Below are 27,097 nucleotides of genomic sequence, written 5' to 3' on the forward strand. Positions count from 1 at the left end.
ATATATAGTTGACTAGAGACAATCCTAATGATCTAGTTACAATCTCTAAGATCTAGTTACAATAATCATTACATATTTTATTCGTGAAATAGAAAAGCAAAAAGGACCAAAATGCTATTTATTTTGTTCCTATAAATAATTTACTTACTTTAATTGCCTTTCATTCTCCATGTGTATAAATTACATACCATTATGATAAAGGAAATTCATATTTGTAGAAAAGATAATATGATGTGTTTTGTTATGATTCAAAATTGCTCCCAAGAGCCAAGAACTTAATGCATTTTAAAAATTCTATCTAAAGGCATATAAATCATAAATTTATTATGACAATAACATTTTTTCTCACCTTGAAGTCATTTAATTTCTGGTTCAGTTTTGATCTTCTTATATCATTATTTCGATGCCCCCAAACTACATTCATGGGCTCTTTAAAACTGTCCAAGAAATGTAGCAGAGAGGGAAAAATTGGCTTACTTTTAGAATGAATAATTTAAAATAGGCCTATAAAGCAGTTTGTGAAAACTAAAATGATATGGTCTTTAATCTGTCAACATAAAAGAGGGAGTTAAAACATAAACAAAGTACTATGAACATTTATAGTTCCTTGGTTAATTTTTCAAGCCAAAGGATGTGTTATCTTTGTTAACTTTGTTAACTTTCAAGCCAAAGGATTTGTTATCTGTATGGCAATTGGAGGAGCAGGCCAAATGTAGAAGGTTTAACTGAGAGATGCAAAACTGAATCAATAAGGAAAGGGAGGAAAAACTAAGTGGGCCTCTCCAAAATCCCAGTGTTGAGTGGTGATTGTTACAGGAACATTGTGTGGGGCACAGAACATGGGCTGTGGATTTAAAATCTGGTTTTGCCTCACAGCAGCTTTGTTACCTTTGGCATTCAACTTAACCTCTTTCCCTCTATTTTAATAAAATGAGTTGAAAAAAAATTCCTTGCAGTTGTATATGTGTTACTATAATTATGTGGTGATGCATGCAAAGCAGGTACTCAGTAAATGCTGTCTGAATGTTGAAGAGTCTACAGAGCAAAGTGGATGAGAACAAGTTCCCTAGAGAGGGATTTCTGTCTCGTTTTCTATTCTATCATTTATAAAATGAAATATTGACTGATAAGGGGCCAAGTTTTTAATCTAACTTTTAACTTTTAAGCGGGAAAATAAGCATACTAATAGATCTCAGGTGGTTGTGAAAATATAATGAGATAAATATGTAACACTTTTAGTAGAGTCACTGACATATAGTAAGTGTTCAATATAGCCTATCTACCATTAGTAATGTTTTCAGTATTTTACACTTCTCTTTATGTGACTTTACAAACATATGCTGGAAAATTAATAGACTGGTTCCCTATAGGGTAACCAACCATCCTTGTTTGCTTAGAAGAGTCCCAGTTTTAGCACTGAAAGTGTTGCATCTTGGGAAAACTCTCAGTCCCTGACAAACTGGAACCACTGGTGGTCCTACAAGTTCATCTACAGTTAATCAAAAAAAACCCCCATAACTAATGAACCCCTTATCTTGTGTATTGATCTTCATTTATCTGGGATTTACTCACAATAACCTGAATTCTCTAATAAGAGAGATCCCAGCAAAGATAAACTTCAGCTCACAGAAGTGGGATTTCTATGCTGTGAACTTTTCCTTTCTTTTGGTTTATGTGAGCTTAAAATATGATTTTAATGAAATTCCTTAAGCTTGCTTCTATCCTTTCGAGGTTTTGAGAGCCATGTTCAGTGGCTAAACTGTGTCATCTTAAATCCCTAAAGAGAGGCGCAGCATCCTTTTTCTGACCTATACCTTGCTGAATGCATTTTGGGATGTGCTTCTTTGGTTGTTTCTAAAAATGTGGTCTATTCTGTGAGGCATTTCTACATCCTGTTTCCAAGGAATGCTTGGAGGGGTGATGACACCTCTCAGCCAGGACACACTGACTGTATAAAAACATAAATTGACATGCTCTGCAGAGAGGCCCTAAATGTGCATATTTCATGCAGACTTTAGGTTATACTTATGGATTTTGTTTTGTTTTATTTAGCTAGGTACAGCTTTTCCTAGTAATATATATGGAAAGAGCTCTAAATGAAGAATTATTATATTTTTCTTTCCTTTTAGGTCATGGCCATTTCTAATATGAATTTAATACTTTTAGTACACTAAAATTTATCTTGCAAATCCAACTACATTCTTCTGCACTTAAGCAAAATTACATTGGTCATTCTTGTACTACTGAATCTAATGTTGTGCTTCCAATACCTGACGTAAAAATGCAGGATGGCTAGAAATCTATGCAAAATCTATGGCCAAAACATCTTGATCTCATTGAATTTTTAAATTTTTAATTAATATATGTATTGCCTAACATATCAGACACTATGCCAGAATAATATATATGTATAGTGCCTGAATATAAATATTGTTAAATACATTTTTATAAATACAGATTAAATATGTAATTGAAAATGTTCTCTTTGTAATACTGAGATACATAATGCATAACTAGATACACTAAGAGTGAGAAATAATATATTTGGGATTTGTACTTACTAAAATAGGATACACCAACATGTAGTGGAAAAGGTCAAAAATAAAAAGATCTGGGTTTGTAGTCTACTACTGAAGAGCAGTTTGGGCAAATGTCATAATCTCTCTGAACTTGTTTCCTTATTCATAAAATAGGAATGATGTTATTTTCAGAACTAGCTTTGCGTTAATTTGTCGTTACTATGGACAACAAATTAATTCAATTGTTAGTCCACTTTCAAATATTGAGAAAATGTACTTTCATTAAATTATACAGAATTACATAATTATTAAATATAATTAACCTTATCACATTAAGCTGAAAACATATGTTCAAATAGTTAATCATCAGGCCAACAGCAACTCTGAACAGAAAATGGTGTGGGCAGCATATGACTGTGGGGGGAATCCTGCAACCTATTTGAAATTCAAGTGCAAAGACCAAAGACCAAAAATGCTGAATGGTTTTCCTCTCCTATGACTCTCAGAAAGATAAAATTAATGGGTATTTTAACAGTATTGAGGCAAACCAAAGTAACATTTAGGCAGCAGCTTCTCAGATGTATGACTGCAGCCAGAGCTAGAACATTCACTAAGGTTACTGCTATCTGGAAAGTAAAATCCAGAGATTTTCTACTTTTACCAGGTATCACCCTAAATAGAAGAATTAAATCTTTTATCGATGAGAGCAGGGGAATGCAAATAAACAGAAACAAAGAAAATGTCATTTTCCAAGGAGAGTTGTTTTCTAGTTGTCAGTGTAGATAAATTAAAAAAAAAAAAACATTAATTTTAAATAATTTTTTTTAAAAACATTAATTTTAAAGTAATCTCTTTGATGTAAACATAGAAAATGAAATAATTAATATCAAATACACTACAAAGTCATTTCAGGAAAATAGCTACCTGTTAATTTTGCTCATTATTTCAATAAATACAGTTATATAACTCTTGTATATTATTATTTTTAAAAGTAACAATATTAAATGGTTAAAAAGTTATGTTTATATTTACCTTTTGTGGAAGAGTTATATTTTTCTTGTCCTTCAATGAATTAAATGCACATAATGATGGAAACAAAAGAAAGAAATCAGCAAATTTATAGTTAGACATGGAAATGTGAATTAACACAATGGCATGAATAATTAAAATGCATAACATATAATGTGACATGATAAATTGCAATGAAAAACCATGAGTTCCCAAATATGGTACTAAAATTAATCAAAGAAAGGATGAATACAGCAATTTAAAGATTTAAAATGAAACAAAAACATTGGGAAATTAGCATGTTTGGCATTTGAAAAATATATTCTGTATTATTTTTTCTTTCCTTTTAAGAGCTGTATAAAATTTCAGTACCAATTTTATTAAAATATTTCAAATCCATTGTGATTTTTGTTGGAAAAGTCTTTAAAAGCATACTTAATTTTCATAACAAAAATTTTTATCATTTCAAAAATGAAAGTTCATATGATAAAGGCTCATATGATAAAATGAAATTTATTTTTTATCTGATAAATAAAAAATGAATTCCATTTTTACACTTTGCACCATGGAAACTATTCTGTAACACTTTCCACATGAAAGAAAATTCTAATTTAAGTAATCCTTTCTTTCTTCTCAAATTAATTACATTAAAATACACCAAAGTAAAATTAGTTGTTTTGTAGAGACTATACTTCTTAGACATTTTATAAGGCTTTATAGCCACCTCTTTGTTTTGTACTATTTACAGAGGACTAATGGCCTGTTTCTATATTCTTGAGGAGGAATATCATTGGAGTTTTAGGTAGGTGATATAATAATGGAAGATATAAAACATAACTAACACATCATTTACTGTTAGTTTGTGAATGATCTCTAAATACTTCTTTAAAAGATCCAGTTGACCACAAAAAAAGTTACTGGTTGGTTTCAGAAATCCATTTTTATACAACCAAATAAGCTGTCTTCAGCCTTACTATATATAAGGGATATGCTGGGATATCGTGTTGAAATATAACCAGAAAAACGTTGTGGAAGTCTTTGCTTTCAATTATCACATACCATTAGAGTTACTTAAATTATAAGGCTACTTTTTCAAGTACTCTACCTCAAAAATCTGTATTGTGATCACCTCTTTGTTTTTCCCCTAAATCTACTTTAACATAATCAGGCTCTATGTAGCAAACAGGCTAGCACTCTCAATTTTTAAAATAAACTTTAAAACACCTTTTCAAAAATTGAGTAAACATGTCTTTTCAAACGATATGTTAGCCTTTAAGAGATACTGCCTTTATGGTATAAATAGAGAGTAGCATATTTGATTTACAAAAAAACAAAAAAAAACCAAAAAAAACATACTTTCAGTGAAACAGTCAAATTGTCCCAGCATACATTCCAAAATCAGTAACGTAGATACCTGTACCCAGAAACTGTGTATGAATAAAATTATTTTATAAGTGCCTCAACAAGGAGTATCAGTATCTAGTAATCTAAACCATTTGAAATATTTGTTCTTACCAATCAGCTGTTTATCAAATTATTTTCTAAACAGAAAACCACCCTTTGTTAAAAATAAAGAAAAAATGGGAAGGAAGTTAAGTGCAGTAGGGGCTTAATCAATTGTAATAGACTGTGGTCAGCATTAATTTTCATGGGAGATGGAACTAAAGTTTAACAAACAATATCGAAAGAATAAAATGACATAATTCTATAGCCTTAAGAACAACAATAAAATCAATCTTAAATAGAACATGCTAAATCCTATCTAACTCATACATCAAATTAAAATTTACTTTTATAAACATATTTTAGGACAAACAAAGCTGTCATGTGAACTGTTCATTTTGAAATAGAATCATAAAAAGATGATGGCAGACAATATGATCATTTACCAAAAGTCCCAAAGCACATATTTATATCATTAAAAAAAACACCAAGTCTCTTTTATTTATAGGACATTTATATATATAAAATACATGTTTGTTGTCACATTTTTAAAACGCTGTACGTATATATCTCTAAAGATCATATATTTCAGGAAACTCAAATAACCAAAATGTTTGTTAGTGTATTTGTCATATTAAATATCAAAATAACTCCACCAATGTAGTCATTCCCTTCTTCCCACCTTAATTCAATCCTTACAAATTGATGATTTCTCTGAAAGACAACTGTGAATACGAATATCATAAACAGTAACATTGATATTAACAACAGAACATGAGCTTTTTAAAAAGAAACAAAATCCGACGTACAATACAACTGATTTTGTGGAAGCAATTCTTATTTATAGAGAGATAATGAAATAATGTAACCACAATCTCACTATAGGAGAGTTATATGTAGAACCCTTATATGCTTTTGAACTCATAAAATGTTTTATTTGCAACTGGAGGAAATGCAAAGAATTTTAGGAGCACACGAGTTTTAGAATATCAATCTTTAGTAAAATATGATCGGTAACACCGACTTTGTAACTAAACACCCACATTTATGGTTCTTTCAGTTGTGCAACAGGAGCTCATGAATAGATACGTTAAATAAACACCAACTTTTGTTTTAAAAAATAAATTTTAAAACAATTTCATCTGGGTTATTGCCAGATTAATTATGAATAATTTTAAAATGTTCCCAGAGAAGAGAGGAAAAATGTTAAACATGTCAATTAATAATTCCAATGAATTAACTGCTATTTTAAAAAAGAAAGTCAGTTTCACAACGCATCGTATTTTCATGGTTCACTAAATGAAAACCCTTTTAGCAACCCTGAAAACTAAAGCATGGAGTATCAATAGAATGTATTTTTAAAAATATAAACTCAAGAGTTTATCACACCAGTGTTACTCTATTAATAAGTTGATACCTTTAAAAATCTACACTAATTTTCCTATAATCAAGTATTCTGCATGGCAATCTATGCCACATCAGTCTTTGAAACAATGCATTTACCTTCTGAGATCTTTAACATTTCTGTGATACATTCAGTAAAGCACTTCAGTTAAGTGAGAAAAACAAGTACCCCTGTACCCTCAATATAAAATGAAATGCAAGTTTTCCATCAGCAACAATAACACTGCTGAAAAAAATAATCAAAGTGTTAACCTTTCAGTTGTTTCACAGGGATGAAGGTTTTTAATAAATATCTTAAAAATAATTCCATTACATTTATATCACAATCCCAAAGTAGAAATTATTTTAGTAAATTGCTTACCAAATCCCTGATTAAAAATATGTGATAAAAAATAATGATACAAATCATTTCACCTACTAAGATATGTGATAGCACTTTGGGTCACATGAAGACTACTACTTTAACTTAGTGTCTAAAACATCTAGCTCAGGTAGTTTAGAGAATTTAGTTTCTACTAAAATCAGACTGTATACATTCTCTCTCTCTCTTTCTTTGTTGCTCAGAAAATGAAGCAATAATATATGCATAAAATAAGAAAATCTTTAAGCAATATGAATTGCTGAAGACACTAAAACATGTGTTTTGTCATTTTTTTCATCATCAAACTTATATTAAAATATAGGCTACTGCTAATCAAGTTAAACGAAAAAAATAGTAAAGGATTCAGAATGATTAAGTTTAATTTTTAAAACATATTTTTAAAGGTAAAATATTCTTTTAACACATAAAATGCCATATTGTACTGCAATTTTAAAATTTTATTTTCTTCCTTTGTCCCTTTGGAATAAGATGTTGCTAGGCCTCCATCCCTTCTGTTAAATGATCATCTAAAATTCATTCATCCAGCAAAACTCACTCAGCAAAAATTGTGTGCATGCCATGAACCACTGTCACTAGGTGTTGGGGATAAAGACTGTAAGAAAAATAAATTTTTAGGATTCAGCAAACTCTATATAATCAAAATACTATTCATTTAATAAAAGGGGTATAAATAGAGGTGGTTCTCAAATCCAAGATTTTTGGACAATGATCTCTCTTTATTGGATGGATACCTTGTTCTATACTGCCGCTTCTCACTGGCACTTGTGGGAGCTGTCTTCCCCTACGACTGCTGAACGATGTGTCTGCTGGAGGAGATTGTGTTGGACTTCTCTGTCGGTGCATTCTGCAGGCAAAAAGCAAAGTGGGCATGAAATAATGAAATTCCAATGTGGTCTGACAAAAATCTTTCCTCCTTTCTGTTACTATTAAAATAGACATAACCCCCCTCACTGGGCCAATGGGAGCAGAATCAAACACTTTTTATGATATGTATAAATGGAATACTACAAAAAAGGGTTAAATGAGATAGGGCAATGTGCACCACACACAGTTCTACATAATGAATTCTTAAACTGAGCAGAATCTAATTCACTTATTTTCATTAACTTTCTATTAAGTTGTTCTACCTGGGCAAGTTACTCAGTTTCGGCATTACTGAACCAAATATATCTAATTACAGCCTCTGATCTTAACAACATGGATAAGTGAGGTAAGAAAGGCTGTTGCCTAAACTGCTACTGTTAAGTTGATCTAGACTATAGAATTATTTATAACTGATAAGAATTCTAGCTGCAGACTTTTATAAATTACTACTCACTTGTACTTTATTTCTAAATGGGAACAAATTTGAAAGATACTTAAAATAATCCTGGACACATGTTATGAAATACACTGGTGCTAACATTAAAATTACAAATAAAAATTTGAGAAGTGAGCAGATGTATTCCTGCTGCCCAGGATTATGCGGACTTCCATCTGTTGGCATTTAAACACTTTTCAAACTAAAGAACTTCAACACATTTTAACACTTTAATGAACACATATAAAAGATTCTTAAAATTTCCTCTTATGCTTTCTAAAGTAAGCACACATTTAATTCCAGGTAACTTATCATAAAAATTTCACATAATTAAAAAAATTATATATGAATATGCCACAAACAGATGAAAGGACATAACACAGCCAAATTTAATTTTCAATGAGAGCTAATTGGCAGAAACTATAGAATACCACCAGCACAGTGAAGATAGACGCAAGTAAAAGAGGATGTGGGAGAGATTTAAGTGTCACAAAGAAAGGATTAAAAGTTATGGTGTCAAAATGAGTGCAAGCTTCGAGTGCTCAGGAAGGTACAACACCACACTAACACCTGGAGGCAGGACATGAATGCTGAGGGGGACACTGAATAGCGACCTTGTCAGAAGCGGAGAAGGTGGCGCCGACCCTCCAGGGACAAGGTGGTGCATAGAACACAGTGTTCTGACACTAGAGTGCTCACTCGACCTTGAGCGAGCAGGATGTTTTCCCCTAATGACTGGCTGATCAGTTGTTCTTGGGGCTGCGTGTCCCCTTCTAGAAAGACATGTTGGGAGAACCCTAAAACATTAGGGCCAAAAAAGATCTTCAGTCAGCAGGTTCACATTAACTTTGATACCAACACATTTGTCCAAGGAAAACCTGGTTACTCATACATGACAGTAATTTCAAAGAAGAGAACCCATCACGCAATTATTGAAATGGAATTCAAATCAAACTAACAAGTTATTATTGCAAATGTGAATGCCATGTGGTTTTAAAAGGCTAATTGGTGTTGCTCTAATGTAATAAACCTCTTGTATGTTCCACCAAGGGCAGAGATTCCTGTCTCTGTTTTTTTGTTTGCTTTTTGTTTTGTTTTTGTTTTGTTTTCTTTTGTTTTGTTTTATAGAGCTCTATCTCGAGTGCCTACAACATAGCTGCATAGAGAGCAAGAGCTCAATAAAGGTATGTTGCTTGAATGAGTGACTGTAATTAGGATGATGAATACAGAGAAGCTTCAAGTGCTTGCCTTCAAGAAGAAACACTGTAGGCCTCTATATTTTTACAATCTTCATAATTTTACTCTGTAATAAGCAAGACTATGCCAAAAACAACAGAAGAAGGCTGCCTTTTGAGTTTAATCTAAGTAGACAAAAAAAATTAAAACAATATAAGATGGAGAATGCTTCATTAATTATACATCTGATTAAATATAAATGGCTTAAATATAGATAAAAACATGTTCTCTCAGATATAACAATATCTGAAAATGTATGTATCCATATTTTGACGATTATATTACTATGGTGTTTAAAATTATTGTAAAGCCAATTAATGAATTAAAAATTAAAAAACGATGTTTATATATATGTACTTATTTTTATAAATGCATGCTTTGGCCTTTTTCATTGATTTTGGTATATATTTTAAACAAAATGTATGATTAAAATACCTAGCATGTATTATTTTGACAGAAATAAAATGATACGTTATCCCTTTTAAAGCAATACTGTAAAATTCACTTAGTGACTAAAAATGTGTGAGAAAAAAGAATACATATTTATCACCAAAAGCACATAAAGGAGTGTCATTCAACTTCTATTCAGATTGGTAATTTTTCTTTTCCTTTTAAGTAAAATTATTTTTATAATGATTTTGATTCTGAGTATTTATTCATTTAAGAACAACAAAACAGGAAAATGTCAGGTTGAAGATAACAAAAAGATGTTCAGCTTAGATCTTTAATAAAGGTGTATTTTACTTTCTTAAGCTATCAATTAGTGCTTTATCATACTATAATTCAACCCCTGAAACCTGGGCTGTTTCCTCAATTTCCAAATTAAAATAAAAAGTAACTCATAGTGTTCTATATATTAAAACTGTTTATTCTAAATTGACTATCCACATTAACTCAACTATATAGAATTAATTTCTATGGGATAGAGTACATCATCAAGTCCTTTCCAGTGATGAGAGTTTTATCTATTACTCTTTGAAAGCCATTATCATGACAATAAACTTCAATCCTTGTTCAAGATACACTTTCTAAATGTGGCTTGCAAATGGAATTACACAGTTTTCACCTTATTACTGAGAAATGTCATGGATATTACAATTTCACTTAAATCTTGCTCCATTCCTTAAAGCAATTCACAAGCACTAAAAGAAAAGCTCAAATGTGACTTGAAATGTAAATAATTTAGGTGAACTTTCTGTGACATCAAACTAAATGGCAAAAGTATAAAAAGCAATTTCAGGAGCAAATAAATGGCTTCCTGTGAACATTCACAGCTCAACCACATATAGTGTTCCATCTCCTGAACCACAAGGCTTGCAGTGTCTGAAAACAGCCTGTAATGTTTGAGGTTAATCGTTTAGCACAAGATATGCTTTTCTCTTTGACATGAAAAGTCCCTCAATAATGAAAGAGTTCCTGCCCCCAGTCACTCTGTAACAAGCATGAGATCACAGACCAAAGGAGAAGCACAGAAAGCCACTTTGCCAGAGGAAGAAAGGAATGTGGTAGCAATGATGAATTATGTAGGGGAAGCTGGGGAGAGGAAAAATGCAGAGCTTGGAGAGAGAAGAGCAAGGTTTTGCAGAGGAAAGATAATAGAACCAAGTATAGTTTGTTTTTAGACAAGAGGAAAGGACAATTAATCAAGAAATTCTGAGGTACAGGATGTAAAGTTGAAAGAATCCAGGCTGTTGTGCCCTGATCTTTTCAGTGAAATGGGGTGTGCTAAGAATGTAAGGATGTTAAGAAGAATGACAGAGATTTAGAACAACCTGTTAGAGAATGAAACACGGAGTGTAGGATGCATAAATAACATAATAGTAACAGCTGTTCCTTACTGAGGATCAGTATAGGGTCATCTATTCATGACAGGAACTGAAAGCGTTTGCGCGCATATGCAGGCATGCATGTATTCATGCGTACATGTATCTACATGTGTACACACACAAGTATATATTTATGTACCTTTTTGTATTCTCACACACTAGGAAGTGTTATTATTACTATTTTATTTTATTTTATTTTATTTTATGACTGAGGGTCATAGAGTGACTCGGAGAAAGATAAACAGCTAAAATGTGGTAGAGGCAGGATCCACACAGGTTTGCCCAGCTCCAATGCTTGCTCTCTTTTCTGTCTAGTGAGATAGGATTGTTTGTGTATCATGAGAAAAAAAATGGTAATTTCACATCTCAGGATGTACCATGAATCTTATAACACAAATCATATGTCCAAGTATCAAATTATTTGGAAGGACTTAACAGAACTGTGTTTGAGAGTTTGTGGAATCAAAATATATCGACAATGGTATTTAACAACTACCACTCTAATATGTATATCTGTATCTCTTCATTTTTAAAAAATGAGGTTTGTGGCTGCGTATGGTTGCTCATGCTTGTAATCCCAGCACTATGGGAGGCTGAGGCAGGCAGATCACCAGGTCAGGAGTTCAAGAGCAGCCTGACCAACATGGTGAAACCCCGTCTCTACTAAAAATACAAAAATTAGCTGGGCATGGTAGTGTGCGCCTGTAATCCAGCTACTCAGGAGGCTGAGGCAGGAGAATCACTTGCACCTGGGAGGCAGAGGTTGCAGTGAGCCGAGATCGTGTCACTGCACTCCAGCCAGGGCAACAGAGTGAGACTCTCAAAAAAAAAAAAAAAAAAAGAGGTTTAATTCAAACTTATGTATGCCTGACTCTAGTTCATTTCTAAATATGTATCTAAACATTTACCACTGAGTTCAATCAATGCCTACTCTCCTTCATCTAAGACTAGAATTTTGATTTACACTTAAGTAAAACACACTTCTCAATAAAAATTTGAATCTTTAGTCAGACATTTTTGTTGCTGCAAATGGACTTGCAGTAAATTGCTTCTACCAAAACCTAAAAAAAAAATATGGTTTTGTTTTTTGTTTCTGTTTTTAAACAACTTGTTAAAGGATGGACATGTATGGTATTTAAGGTCAAATTTTCAAAGTGGTTCCTACTGTGCTGGTCCCTTACAGGCCTGCACAGGCTCTTTTGCAAGAACACACCATAAAATGCCTATGTAAGCAATTCTAAATAGTAGTCCCAATAAAGAAATAAAGCATCCCCCAGTTAGAATGTAGAGTGTAGTTTCCACAAGAAGAAAAGTCACTAGAATGGAATGCAGAAATGATGGGCAGCAGTTCTCATGGGTGAATTCACATGAAGATGAAAAGCTAGACTTTTATCTTATCAAGAAGCTTCCCAAGAAAATATGATGCTTAAATGGCTTGGCACAAAAGATATAAATCAGTTCTACTTGTCTCCTAATGACAGCTGGTCATCATCTCTTTCGAAATATATTCTTACAAGGCTATCTGTCATGAGGTTATGTTTGTTGAGGGCAATAAAAGGCCTTTAAAATTATGATCATTAAACAGCAAATTTTGCCAGAAACCAATGCAAAACTGTGTAGTATGACTCCTTTTGGGAAGTTATCAACTCTCAAAGGCCAGGAGTCAGTGTCCAAAGCATTTATACTGTGTCTTCGGTTCACGTGTAGCTAGACGTAAATTCAAGGTATCTTCTTGATAGCTCTTATTCATAGCTAACATAAATTAGAAAACCCAGGACAGTTCTTCTTTTGTAACTTGCTATTCAACAATTCACACAGAAACTAGGCATGTAGCTTACACTCTAATAAAAATCAATGTAAAGCTTTAATTATAATCAAGCACATCTAAAAGGTTACAGCTTTCTACTTTAAACTATAAGCAAAGCAAAGGCAAGAGTACTAGGAATATAATTCGTAAGTGCCATACATTTGAAAATGAAAGTCTATCAAATCCTTGCTATTCTGATTGGAGGATTTGTGTTTATTCGCAGATTACTTTCAGAGTTGCAAAGGCAGATGCCTCAATATCACTAATCTGGAGTTAAGCACCTCCAGTTGACTCTGACATCATCTATCATTTTCTAAAATAGTATACTATTGCCAAAAAACTTGTTCACTAATATATCCTTAATATATAACCACACACAGTAGTCACTCAACTAGCACTTTTTTTTTTTTTTTTTTTGAGACAGAGTCTCGCTCTGTCGCCCAGGCTGGAGTGCAGTGGCTGGATCTCAGCTCACTGCAAGCTCCGCCTCCCGGGTTTATGCTATTCTCCTGCCTCAGCCTCCTGAGTAGCTGGGACTACAGGCGCCCGCCACCTCGCCCGGCTAGTTTTTTTTATATTTTTTTAGTAGAGACGGGGTTTCACCATGTTAGCCAGGATGGTCTCGATCTCCTGACCTCGTGATCCACCCGTCTCGGCCTCCCAAAGTGCTGGGATTACAGGCTTGAGCCATTGCGCCCGGCCAGCAATTTTTTTTTTTTTTTTTTTTAGACGGAGTTTTGCTCTTGTTGCCCAGGCTGGAATGCAATGACGCAATCTCAGCTCACTGCAACCTCCGCCTCCCAGGTTCAAGCGATTCTCCCGCCTCAGCCTCCTGAGTAGCTGGGATTACAGGCATGCACCACAATGTCCAGCTACTTTTGTATTTTTAGTAGAGATGGGGTATCTCCAGGTTGGTCTCAAACTCCCAACCTCAGGTGATTTGTCTGCCTTGGCCTCCCAAAGTGCTGGGATTACAGGTGTGAGCTACCATGCCCAGTTTCAACTAGTATTTTTAAAAAATGAATGAAAGAATACTGAATAGAATTAAAAGAATACAACTTCAAGGAAAAGGTTTAGTCATATCAAAACAATTGAAATTCTGTAGAGGGGCTGAAAATGATGGTTGAAGATTGAAAATTTATCTAAGAAATCATAGTTATTTACAATGATGGTAAAGAAATTGCAGTTAATTGAGCTGGGATTAAAGAACGTGAAAATACAAACATGGTTTCATCAAAGGCTATCGATCAATTTCCTTCCTCAAAGTCCAACTCCTTTTACTACCCAACACTTTTCATGAGTCCCCTGTATCCTTACTCCATTGTAAATCAAGTTCCCTAAATAGTCATATCTCCACAGACCACTGTCCAGAAGTAAATTTCATCTCCCTTTTACCTACCATATCCATTGATATGTCTCACACCTACTCATTTTTCAGATCTCAACTCAGTGTTAGTATCCTCTGGAAAGCTTTTCTTTTTTGCTACTTGTTATTTTATTACTTGAACTTAGCACATAGTTGGTACATATCTGTTAAATGAATGAATCACTGAATTGTACAAATTCTATCTCTACTAGGCCTATTGGGATAGCCTGGCTGATGCCTTGCATCTACCCCTAGGTCCTTTGGTCCACCTTCCAAAAATCAAAGTGATCTATAATTCTGGAACTCAAAACAGATCTTCTGCCTCCCATGCTTAAAGTACATCTGTGGCTCTCAGATCAATAAAGAAGTTGAAATTCTTTAGCATGGTATTAACATGGCATAGTGATGTCACTCATTTAACCTCTCAGAATTTCTCTGATTTTATTTTCAGGCCTCTTTTCTATCCACTGAATCCTGTTCTCCATCCCAAAACTGGTACCATTTCCCCAAACTCAAGAAAATATTTCCAATCTCAGTGTTTTCTCACGTTGTCCCCTCTTAGAATACTCCACTCTTCACACATACTTTTATGTATTTGGATTTAGCTCAAGGGACATCTGTTTATGAAGCATTTCCTAATTACATCTTTACCCCACACCTTTCCTTATGTTCACACTGTACCTGTGCATACCTCTATAATGAAAACTATGATACTTGAATACACTCATTTATTTACATCTGTGTCCCTTTACATGCTCTCAATCATTGTTGGATAAATGAATGGGTGAATGAATATATGTTAGTTGCAATTCTTAGGTCTTTTTACACCATGTTAACAACAAAAAGTGTCAATATGTTGTACCTAAAAACACTTAAAACCTTTGTGGAATTGGACAAATTGCAAACAAAAGGTTAGCAATCTCTTATAATTTTTACACTAACTCAATGTATATCCTTGGTTATAATATACCAGTAGAATATTAGAATATAAATTTGTAGAAAAGTGATTTTTTAAAAGATGGCATTATTTAGATAAATAAGACAGTCAATAATTTGCATATTCCAGGCACTACATTCATTGGTAATATTTAAAATGATATCAGAAACAAACTATTAATGTTCTAATATGTATATAGGAATGAGTATGGATTTAATCCTTATTAGTAATCAGAATGATCACTAAGAGAAATACATAATTATTTTTTAAACCCTAAGATTTAAGAAATGCCTTGAAATTATCCTTCTCTTCTTCAATGAGATCATTTCCATTTAGGGGTAGGTTTAGTTACATGAATGCCTTTAAACATCACAATTTGTGTTTAAGAACTGATCATGTAAAATGAGAGTGACAGCACCCCTAAATATACTCATAAAATGGAAGATGTCAGCACACCACAACACCAAGCCTACCTTTCTGCAACAGAGGTAGTGCCTTTCCTAGTCTGTTTTTGGATGCTAGATCTTTCAGACTTTCTGGAGTGCCTGTGGAATGAAATGTTAAACACAAAATATATGATGAATAAAGCTACATTAACATCATACAATGATAAACGCAGTAGACATGAAAAATGGCAACTATATTACCTAAATGATTTTGTCAGTCAGTACTTTTCAAAAACAAATAAACGAATGAATGATGAATGAATAAATAAAATGAAAACCAGAATTGGTGCCAAGTGGAAGACACAAGTTGCCCAACAGAAGATGCGAGAAGCTGACATTTCATTAGTCTAGACAAGTATGTCTACAATATGAATCCCTACTGAGCAACTCAGCCTCTGCTGATGACCAAACAAATACAATGATGAAACGTAATAATGATAAATGTGATGATGGTAATAGTTTAGGTGCTGAAAGGCTTCAAAGGGGTGAAATGCCCTCCACTTTCACAAGTTGAAACTTGGTGCTACAAAGATTTTTTCGTTCTGTTCCCCACAAATTGTGAAGAAAAGAGAAGAAAAATGATATAGTTAAATATGTTTTACATAAATGAAAGTATTTATATAAACTATTAAAATCATTTAAAAATTTTTCATAAAGATGCTTGTATAAACTATATAGTATTTTTAAAAGCACATAGCATTTTAATCACATTGCAAACCACAGTCCCCAGTTTATTCTACTGTTTAAAAGTACATATGTGCACTGAACATTTGAAATGCATTTTTCCCACAGAAATAAATTTTCTATAAAAAGTTTGCTTCTCTACGGCAGCTTACATATGTCTAATTAGCCTAAAATTTCTGAAGTACCATATATTTGAAATAAGCAATGTAAAATATTGTGGTCAAGAAGCTCATACTTATTACAAAAAAGAGTGAAACTCTAAGAATGTGTATTTAATATTATCTACAAATTAAGCTTATTTTTCTTTACTGATATCCCTTTCCCCCAACAGTGTTGAGACAAATATCTGTCTTTACTTATTAGTGTGTGACATCCTAATTAAGTACCTACTATATACCAAGTTCTGCTAGGCACTAGGAACACATATCAAGGTACAAGCCTTCACAGGCTGTTACAGAGTTCTGAGACTGCTCATCTCTCCCAATCTCTTCCACTTTCGCCAGAAATTGTGTTCACACTCTCTTGCCCCTTCAATTCAGGGTTTCCGCTGTGTGTTTTCAGACTCGTGTTAATCTGACATCCCACTTCTAAGATAAAAAAGGAAGAAATAGAGGAAGGAGACATCATATTCCCTTACCAGTTGGAAAAGAGGGTACTCAATATATTGAGGGATAACTATGGCAGGCACTGACGGGGGTATGAAGGTATTTAAACTCCATGAAAATCCTTTAAGAATGTGTCATTTCCATTTTGTAGATGAAGAAACAGGCTTAGGGAAAGGCTACTCAGTTAGAAAGTGGCAAAGCTAGGATTAAAACCTAAGTCTATCTGGCTCCTAAGCTGTTTCTGTTATATACTATACAGCAAAGAGGGTGGAAGAGATAGATTCTGACACACGCCTTATGGGTGTATCTTTGTTCTGGAATGAAGACACGACACCATGAAATCAGGTGCCGGGAAATCACTAACAGATGACTCTCTCTCTCTGACATTAAGGTTCTTATTTACCCGATTGCTTCTACGGTCAGGAGAGGGGATCATGGGTGAGGCGGGCAGAGACTTCATGATTGATTTCATGGCTGAAATCAATGGGAGATGTTGTTGGGAATGGAATCTTGTTCCTGAAGCACAGGGAAGAAGGCATAAGCATAGTGGGAGGATGAGAAGTAAGGGGAGAAGAGAGGATTAGTAATTAGATCTGCAGGCTCAGGAGGTATTGGAGCTCGAAATAAAAATATAGTTATGGGAAATTTATGCTTGGTCCCCACAGTGCTTGGGCAACTGACTGGAAGATCAAATACTCCTTTTCTCATCTTCAGCACAAGTAGAGCAGATGAGAGCGGAGAGATTCAGGAAGACCCACAAAATGTACTGTCATTAAGATTTCCAGGCCGGGCGCGGTGGCTCAAGCCTGTAATCCCAGCACTTTGAGAGGCCGAGACAGGCGGATCACGAGGTCAGGAGATCGAGACCATCCTGGCTAACACGGTGAAACCCCGTCTCTACTAAAAACTACAAAAAACTAGCCGGGCGACGTGGGGGCGCCTGTAGTCCCAGCTACTCGGGAGGCTGAGGCAGGAGAATGGCGTGAACCCGGGAGGCAGAGCTTGCAGTGAGCTGAGATCTGGCCACAGCACTCCAGCCTGGGTGACAGAGCGAGACTCCGTCTCAAAAAAAAAAAAAAAATTCCAATCATTCATTCATTCATCCAACAAATACTTGTGCATGTATATGTACTAGGCACTGTTCTAGGTGGTTGGAATATGTCTGTGGAAAAAAAACCACAATTATCTCTACCTTCAAGAAATGTACATTTTGTTGATACAAGACAAAAAATAAACAACAAAAAGTAACTCAAACAAGTACATTATATAGTATGGGAAAAGGTGACACATGCCAACAACAAAAGTAAACCAGGGTAAAAAGGTGGGAGTTTAGGGGCAGGGGCAGATTGCAATTTTAAGTAGGGTGGTTGGAAAGGACTTATTGAAATGGTGACATTTTGGCAAAGATGTAAAGTGAAGGAGATAGCCATGTATATTGTTAGAGAAAAAGCACCTCAGGAAAAGGGAAGAAATAATAAGATATAATAAGGAGGCAGGGGTCAAGAGAGGTGATTCAGATGAAAAATTTTATAGGAGAAGACAGAGAAATCGTGTAGAATCTGGTGGGCCCTTGAATAAGACTTCTGTACAATCAAAGGGTTATAGGCATCTTTTTGAAATAGCCTGCTTTTCTCCTGATCCCTGGCAACTTCTATTAATTTCTAGACCCAATTGATATTTCATTTCCTCTGTGAAACTTTCAAACTCCTCCTCCTCTTTTCATCTCCTAAAATGTAATGGATTCATATATTAGATTATCACAGTAATCAATGATTGTTAAAACAGTGATGATGATATTACTAATATACAACATTTACTGAGAGCTTTCTCTGTGCTAGCATGTTCGCTTTATCTGCATTATCTTATATCTTCTTTCCAATTCAGAAGTAGGTACTACTCTTTTATCCTTTTTAGGAATAAGAAAATTGAGAGTTAGAGATTACTTTGTTCTAGCTTACATGGTCATTCAACATCTAGCCAGCAGGTGAACTGAGAGTCCATAACCTGAACAGCAGTAATTATGTTGTATCTCTAGCATAAATGGCTAAAATAATTAATTCTAGAGTCAGACTGGGTGTAATCTCAGCTCTGTTTCTGGCTAGTCAGGCAATTTTGGTGAAGTTACTTAATGTCTCCATGCTTTAGTTTTCTTTTACCTAAAGAGTGACCATAATACCACTACCACTGCACAGGTTTTGCTAATTTTAAATATTTCAGTAGTACTTAGATTGTAGTATTTGTAGTTTTTGTAGTATTACATAGAATTAGAATTGACTGTTTTTTGCATTACTTGGAATTAGCAAGTGGTGCTATTAAAATATTGCTTTAAATATTTGTTTCTTGAAAGCAAAGACTTTTCTTACTCATCTATAAAAATATAAAACTCAGAGCCAGTACTCTATAACTGGATAACAAATATTCATGTAAAGGCTCATAATCTAACTTTTTAATTTTTATTTTCATTTTTAACCCTCTTATTGAGGATGCCCCTTTTTTCTCTTCAAATATCAATGAAATTTACTTTCATTAAAGATTCTCCTAAAGAAAACTACAAAGGATATACAAAGGATATGTCTTTACAATTCTTCTAACCCCTTAAAAGAATATGCAAATTGAGTTAAAATGATATGCACTTAATTGCAATAATTTCCTGTAAAGGAGCAGAGAATAAGATAGAAAATTCTAATGTTATTTTCTATTTTCAATCCTAAATTATAGCCAAAATATTGTATATTTTAACACAGCCATTTCTTAGAATAAATTGGATTGAGAGATGTAAAATAGGAAAGGTTAGAATAATCCATAGGAATTTTAATTGTCCTATAGACATTAAAATTCCACTATCCCATGTATAACCAGTTAAGTTTAGAGACGAGGAAAGTTAGTTCATAAAAGTTTAAGTGTCTTATCCGAGCTATGACAGACCTTAATAAGTTGATGAGGATAACACCATCACACCTCACACCCCTAAGTGCTTAAGTTATCTGCTGACTCTGCCACATGTTCACTTTGAATGATTAGATGTTTACCTGAGAGATCCCTGGGCACGAGTGAACAAGACAAGACTGTTTCAGTGTTTTCATTATGTTTATAGTCATTAGACATTTTTTAAGTCTAAACATGCTTTTTTGTTCTGGTATTTTTTTTTTATCTTTACAGTATTATTCATAAAGAATATTTACTTGGTTTACACATGCAAGAATCAGAAATCTTGAGTTTTTCTCCCTTTATTCACAACTGAATTTTTATGTGATTTTTGGCCTTATGCTTTCTAGTTCACAGTGTACTAAAGAAATTCTTTTAAAGCTATAAAAGTACATTCAAATGTAAGGTATAAGAGCAATTATTTTATTATTAAATCAAAGCAAGAGTAAAAATCAGAAAATGGGATGTTTCTACTTAAACCTCAATTCTTTTGAAGTTCCATTTTCAGTGATTATTTCCTATTAATTTAGTGTGAAGATTTATAAAATGAACTGATGAAAAACAGAGATAATTGTTAAAAATTTATGTGTTTTATTTTCCTTTTCAATATCTAATTTCAGTTAGGGTAACTCCCTAAAGACATTGGCAAATAAAGCTTTTCTGAAGGCATTAAAATTTTATTAAATGACAAAATTAATACTAAAATTTTATTTAAGGACGAAATTAACATTATGTAGTAGACTTGTTTTGCTTTGGAAATACTGTAGCAAAAGTCTACGACATAATGTTTTCATTTAATTAGAGCTAACACTTGTATCATAAGAATATATCTGTCTATATTTTGGCTACTTAGATGGCTTATACTGTCTTAATGTGCAGTGCAAATCTCTATCACCCTATTTACTCATTAAGTTTGGGAAGGAAAAATTAAATTGGAATAGAATCAACCTAAATAAGAGATGTTCCTATGCAGTGAAAATGGATGCATGCAATCAAGATACATTTACCTTCCTGTATATTATTGATATTTATGTATATGACTGTAGCTATTAAATAGACTCACCATATTTTAGTTCATGGATACACTTTGTTCATTCATTCAAAGAGTATTTTTGTAAAGCACAGACAATAAAGGATGTTATGGAGCAAAAAGAAATAAGGTAATGTACTGAATTTATTTATAAGTGGTTCTTCACTAACTCTGAAAATATGTGGCAACTGCCATGAATCCTGGAAGTGAAAAAGTTTGTGACTTGTTTGTCCCAGAATATTTTCAAAGGAGGAATAAGATTAATTCATTTTAAATCAAAAGAAACCACTTGACACTTTTGGTTGAGGATTCTTAGAGACAAGTAGCTGCTACCAATTAATAGGCATAGGAAACCACACAAATTTGGTTATCTGCAAAAGAAATTAGAGCCACTTTAGCAGAACAACTCAGGAATTAAATATAGTGGGATGCTTTACTTAACTGAAAAATTTAAAGTTCTGGAAATAAGATTATTTTACCAAATATTTTTGGTATTTGAGTTAAGCACTACTAAATTGTACCCTTAAAAATCATATATACATATATATGTGTGTATATACATATATGTGTGTATACATATGGCTAACTACTTAGATGGCTTATACTGTCTTAATGTGCTATATATACAAACACACACACACACACACACACATATATATACACAAACACATATATATACCATTCTCAATCAAAATGTTGAAGATAGTAACTCCAGTAATTTGTTAAAGCCAGTGACATGTTAAAATATACCTCAAAATGGACCCAATGAAAATATTGCATTTTCTTGAATAAAACATTTACCAAAATAGTTTAAAGTTTTATTCAATAATAACTTACACTAGCCTTTCATTCTTAAAGACGATTGATTAAACTGTAAGCACTAAACTCAGAACTCTGATGCTTCAGGGCCATATTAAAATATATTTTTTCTAAATGGCTACTCACAAATTTTGGTTAATTTCAAGCTACAACTCAATCTAAGTTTAATTAAAACTCATATAATTACATATATAGCGATTCATTAGTATTTTCATCTATTAAAATAATGTTATTTATAAGGAGATGCTTTGTTATTGGAATGATTTTTTTTTAAGGGTCAACAGTTTTAGAAATAAAACTACAAGAAAATTTTCACTACAATTTTAATATCAGAAATATGCCCTGGGATTCCAAATTCATGTACTTTTTCTTCATCAATGTTTTAAATTTCCTCAATTTCTAGAAAATATTCTTAGATAAACCTACCTTCTTGTTAATTCCAAATAAATCTATGGTATCACTTGAGATAAAACTGAGAATGCTTACTACTAAAATTAAATTATGGAGAAATAGTTCACTAAACATTATGTGTTTGTGTGCACATATATGCTGTGGGAAACAAGAGGGCAACTAAATGCTTTTCAGTTTGTTTGAATGTACTGGAGAACTCTTAAGGAATAATTTACGTTCTGCATTACAATGTTATTTTCAAAATAATCAACTATGGCCCTGATAGAAGATATCCAAAACAGAATTGTATAAATTGTTATTAACTTTAGAATATTTTCCTGGCTACCAGTGTCCAATGATAAAAGTCACCTAATGCCTACATTCACTATATCCAAATCTCATGTCATATTTACTTCATTTCGAAATTGGCAGAAACTTCTGAATGAGTAAAATCAGAGCTGATGAGAAATGAAATGCCACTGTTCATTATGATTTGCCAAGTGGTTGACCTGGTAACCTATGAATGTAACATTAGTTGACATAATTTATCTCTCATTTTATAAGTACATATTCATCTTATATTTTAATACAATTGTATTGTAATAATTTTCTATTCTCTACAGTAATAAATAATAGTATCAAGAGATATAAAATGTATTTATTTTGGTTGAACATAGGACTTATCTATAAATATGTTATCATACAAAAGCAAAATATGTACTCAAAATTATGTATTTAGTAAGAATTTATTTTAATAGTCTTATCTAAAAGGATCATTTCTGTTCCCAAAATCTACTCTTATAATCTAGACAATCAAATGGAATAATTCATATACCACTAAATTAAGCTAATAACATCTCATGTATGTAAGAACTGAAAGTATTATTTGAATTTCCATTTTGCTTAATCAATGCCCAGATAAACTTACATTTATATTCATTACAAAGATCATCATGTTTAATTTTCCTATACTCAGTCAATACAGAAGATGAAATCTACTATTTTATTTGTTTTGGAATACATACAAAGGTTTTCTAGAATTATCTTTTCTTTTTTTATTTTCTTGGGGATGGGAGGCAGACAGGGTCTCACTCTGTTGCCCAGGCTGGAATGCAGTGGTATGACCATGGCTCACTATAACCTTGACCTCCTGGGCTCACAGATTGTGTGCCCACCTCACCCTCCTGAGTAGCTGGGACTACAGGCACGTGCCACCACACTCAGCTAATTCTGAAACTGTTTGCAGAGATGCAGTCTTACTATGGTGCCCAGGCTGGTCTCAAACTCCTGGGCTCAAGTAATCCTCCCCACTTAGCCTTGGCACCTCAAAGTGCTGGGATTACAGGTGTGAGCTACTATGCCTGGCACAGAATTATCTTTTCTAAAAGAAAATTCTAAGTTCCATGATGGCCAGGACTTTTGTCTGTCTTAATCACTGTTGTGACCTAGTCATTAGAATAGGGTGCATAGTAGGGGTACAATAAGTATTTATTGAATAAATAAGTAGCAATATAGATATAAATTTTTATTTTATTTACACAATTATTTTATATTCTTTTTTGAGAAGACTCTACATTTGTAACACTTTTTAGATTGGTTACTAGTTTTTCTAGTCCCAGAATTTCTATCCTAGAAATCAGATAGTAGCAGAAAGAATTACATTTAATTTCCAAATATGTAAGTATAAATCACATTGAGGCAAGTATCTTAGAGATTAAAAGATGCTAAAACGTTCCTGAAACCTTCATAAAATATCAGGTTGTAGTATTTTCCAATATCCGTAAAACAACCTTAATTTTTTTTTTGGTGACAATGTTTCCTTTTTCTTTAAGCTAAAATCCTGAGGATATCTTGATCGCTTAGAAACACAGAAAATAAATTGTATCGCGCTTACCTAGGGCTTAAATTACTCTGCCATACATACACACACTAAAAAAAAAATCTGTATGTTTACATGACTAGTTGTGCTGCTTCTGAGATACCGCATCTACTTATCTGCTGAATAAATATTACCAATGTGTTGGCTGAATTTCTGCTTGAACCAGAAGAGAAGTATCTCAAACACCCAAAAACCTTTGTGACCAGTCAGGAAAACACATTTAAAGATAAAGCCTATATATATAAACATCATAAAATAGGAAAACTGGGTCAATTTCAAACGAGAAGAACAAAGTAATGGAAAATATATGTTGTGGCACTTCTGACATATCAGCATAAAGTGGATTCAAAGCACTGATGCTATTTTTAAAAACCTACCTTGTGTACAGACCCCTTAGCCCTGGACAATATTGTGTTTAACAATACAATATTTATAATATATATAAAAACTAGGTATTTTACTTTATAAAACAGACATTTCTTAATATAATCAAAGCCTAAACTTCATTGTTAACGAGCGTACACAGCAGCAAAACAAGACAACCGAGATAAAACCATCAACCAATATAACAAACAATAGGCTCTGTGACAGATTTTAGTATAATCTAAAGCACCTGAGAATTTTTATTTATTTACTTGTCAGCAAAAACAGTATTTAAATTTGTTTCCAGAAATTCAAAACACAATCAAATGCTCTTCAAAACAGAACATTCTTTCAATGGATCCTGACTTCACTGTGTTTAAACTCTGTCATTTGTACGCTATCCTCATTTCAGTAAATATTCTGAGGTGCTTTACTAGAGTTGGCTACATCCAACATATCTGGCTCTGGCTTCTGGAATAAAGCACAGCACATTCAACATTTCTCTTGGTTATCCTTCAGTTGGTGGCCTATAAGCTTCTAGAAGCCACTTGTCTGTGAGGAGGAGTTGACTAGTACCTGTCATTCTCCGGAGACACATGCTGGATTTGAATCCTGGGACTAGGAGGTCGTCTCCTATCTAGGGAGGGGGACCATCTACCCCTGTTTGCCCAGTGAACAAGACAGGAAAAAACAGGACATTTAGTAACTCCTAAAATAACAGAATATATGGAACAACAGGACTGGAAAAGCACCCCATAAAGGCAAAGTGTAGATTCTTTGCTCAATAATTTAATTTTCACTTTTATAAGCCTTGGAAAGATAAGTTACAATACTTTAAGAACATTAAAACCTGTAATCTTACAAGTGAATAAAGAAACAATTTATTCAGGAGATGTTTGGAATCCGCCTAGTAAGTGTAGTTTTGTTCTTCCAAAATGTGCTTCTATGTGCATATTTAATCTATAAATATATACATATTAATGTAACTTTAAGTTCTTAAAGATGCATCTTCAGGAATCTGGCTTACATTTGAATAAATAGGTTTAATAAGGTACCAATGATTTTGTGATACCAGGCCCTGAAATTACTGGGTAGAGTTGCAAAGGTGGGGATGTGTGAATTTAATACAAAGCAGGAACACAGTTAAGTAGAAGAAATAAAAACGTTCTTTAGTGTTGAAACAGTGACATGAAGAAATAATTCATGGGAAAGCTACCAGTGAATTCTTAAATTTTCTTGTCAAAAACCACAGGGCTAATTACTGAACTTTAAAAGCTGTAAGTAAACGATACTGATAAACAAAAGCGAAGAACATAGACATATGAAATGATAAATTAGCATTAATTTTTTTTAGTTTCACTGGTTTTTATTTGCAAAAGTATGTCAATTAAATGGATGCTTTTCAGCTCAGCATTTACAATAATACTTTTCTTGTGATTAACAGTAAACACAAGTTAGAAAACTGGTTCATTACTTTGTTAAGTTACCTTTAGATTCTGTCTGTGTACAGCCACAGATTTCAAACATCTAGTTAAAACTGAGGAAACAAGACACTGAATGGGTCAGAATTAAATTTTTTTATTTATTATATATGAAAATTCTAACAGGACATTTTTCTATAGATATTGGCTTTCTTGTATGAAAGAAGGAATAAGTGGATAGTCTTAAAGGACTCATTTAGGTATAAGACTTTATAACTCTCCAAAGGAGTTTAGTCCTAACATTTCAAAAAGAAAGTTTTCTTTTTGAAAACTTACCAGATACAATTTGGATATTTTAGACCATCCAGCCAAACATAGCAAAGGGTTTTTGTCACTCAGGATATACTCAATTCTGAAATCCTCTGGAAGACTTTGTTTAATCAATCTTAAATAGACAAACTTGGCATGATTCAAGTCAGGCTTTGAAGAAGCCATGAAGCAAGTGAAGATACCGAATAGCAAATTTTGAGCAGAAGATAAAAATGTGTGGAATATACTCTTAAAGGTGGTAAATATTTATAAAATAACATTTTGCATTAATTTTAAATTATTTAATTTTTTAAAATTATTTCAAGGATTGGTCAATCTAATCTGAATGTTTTAAAAGTTTCTTTTCACTGTACTGGCTTTTGTTCTATAGATAAAATAAAGAAATATTTGTAAAATAATTGGAAAACAATTACAATGACAGCATTTTCTACATTAAAGTATATACTCCATTGTATTAAAACTTTTGGTGTTATTTGAAAACACAAATATAGACTTAGTATTTTTCTGTGAAGTAATAATATTAACTTGACAGAATTATGAGTAACCTTGCTTCCTAGGGTAAAATTCCAGTCCTTGTGCTTATTTAAACATAAAAGTAAAGAAAAAGCAAGTAAAAATGACAATTATGAAACATGCAGTGAAAGCTGTGAAGGAGAAAGATGTACATTTAGAAACAAGCAATTGTGAATGCAAGCGATTAAAAGGTAATTTTAAACAAATATTTGGCTTAATACATGTATATTTGTACATTTAAAGTCCTTCTGAATATGCTGATATGTAGTGCCAACAGAATAAATCTGTTTGCTTTTTCCCACATACAGTGGATACAACGAGAGTAGGATCAATTTACATAGAAGTTTTCGTCCTAAGAACAGATGTCACTTGAGTTTTAATAACACATCTTTCTAAGTTTTAAATATACTAGCATATTTTATATGCTTTCTATAATAGGTGCTGTTTCTATTTTTTTCCTATTA

General features: G+C 33.0%; 1 protein-coding gene across 5 annotated transcripts in view; it reads right to left on the bottom strand.

The window, feature by feature from the left end:
* RIMS1 (regulating synaptic membrane exocytosis 1) overlaps window positions 1-27,097 on the bottom strand; it is a 502,863-nt gene that overhangs the window by 108,466 nt on the left and 367,300 nt on the right. For 2 of the 5 annotated variants that reach the window (XM_011957027.1, XM_011957029.1), the window contains exons 16-17: window positions 15,702-15,773; window positions 7,488-7,600 (exon numbers count right to left, since the gene is read on the bottom strand). In XM_011957027.1, coding sequence (XP_011812417.1) covers window positions 7,488-7,600; window positions 15,702-15,773 — 185 coding nt within the window. Of the gene's footprint in view, window positions 1-7,487; window positions 7,601-8,670; window positions 8,854-15,701; window positions 15,774-24,945; window positions 25,030-27,097 lie in introns of all 5 variants that reach the window. The other 3 variants (XM_011957028.1, XM_011957026.1, XM_011957025.1) reach the window with 2 other exon arrangements.

This window comes from Colobus angolensis, unplaced genomic scaffold (genome assembly GCF_000951035.1).
Source record: "Colobus angolensis palliatus isolate OR3802 unplaced genomic scaffold, Cang.pa_1.0 Scaffold431, whole genome shotgun sequence".
Taxonomy (NCBI): domain Eukaryota; kingdom Metazoa; phylum Chordata; class Mammalia; order Primates; family Cercopithecidae; genus Colobus; species Colobus angolensis.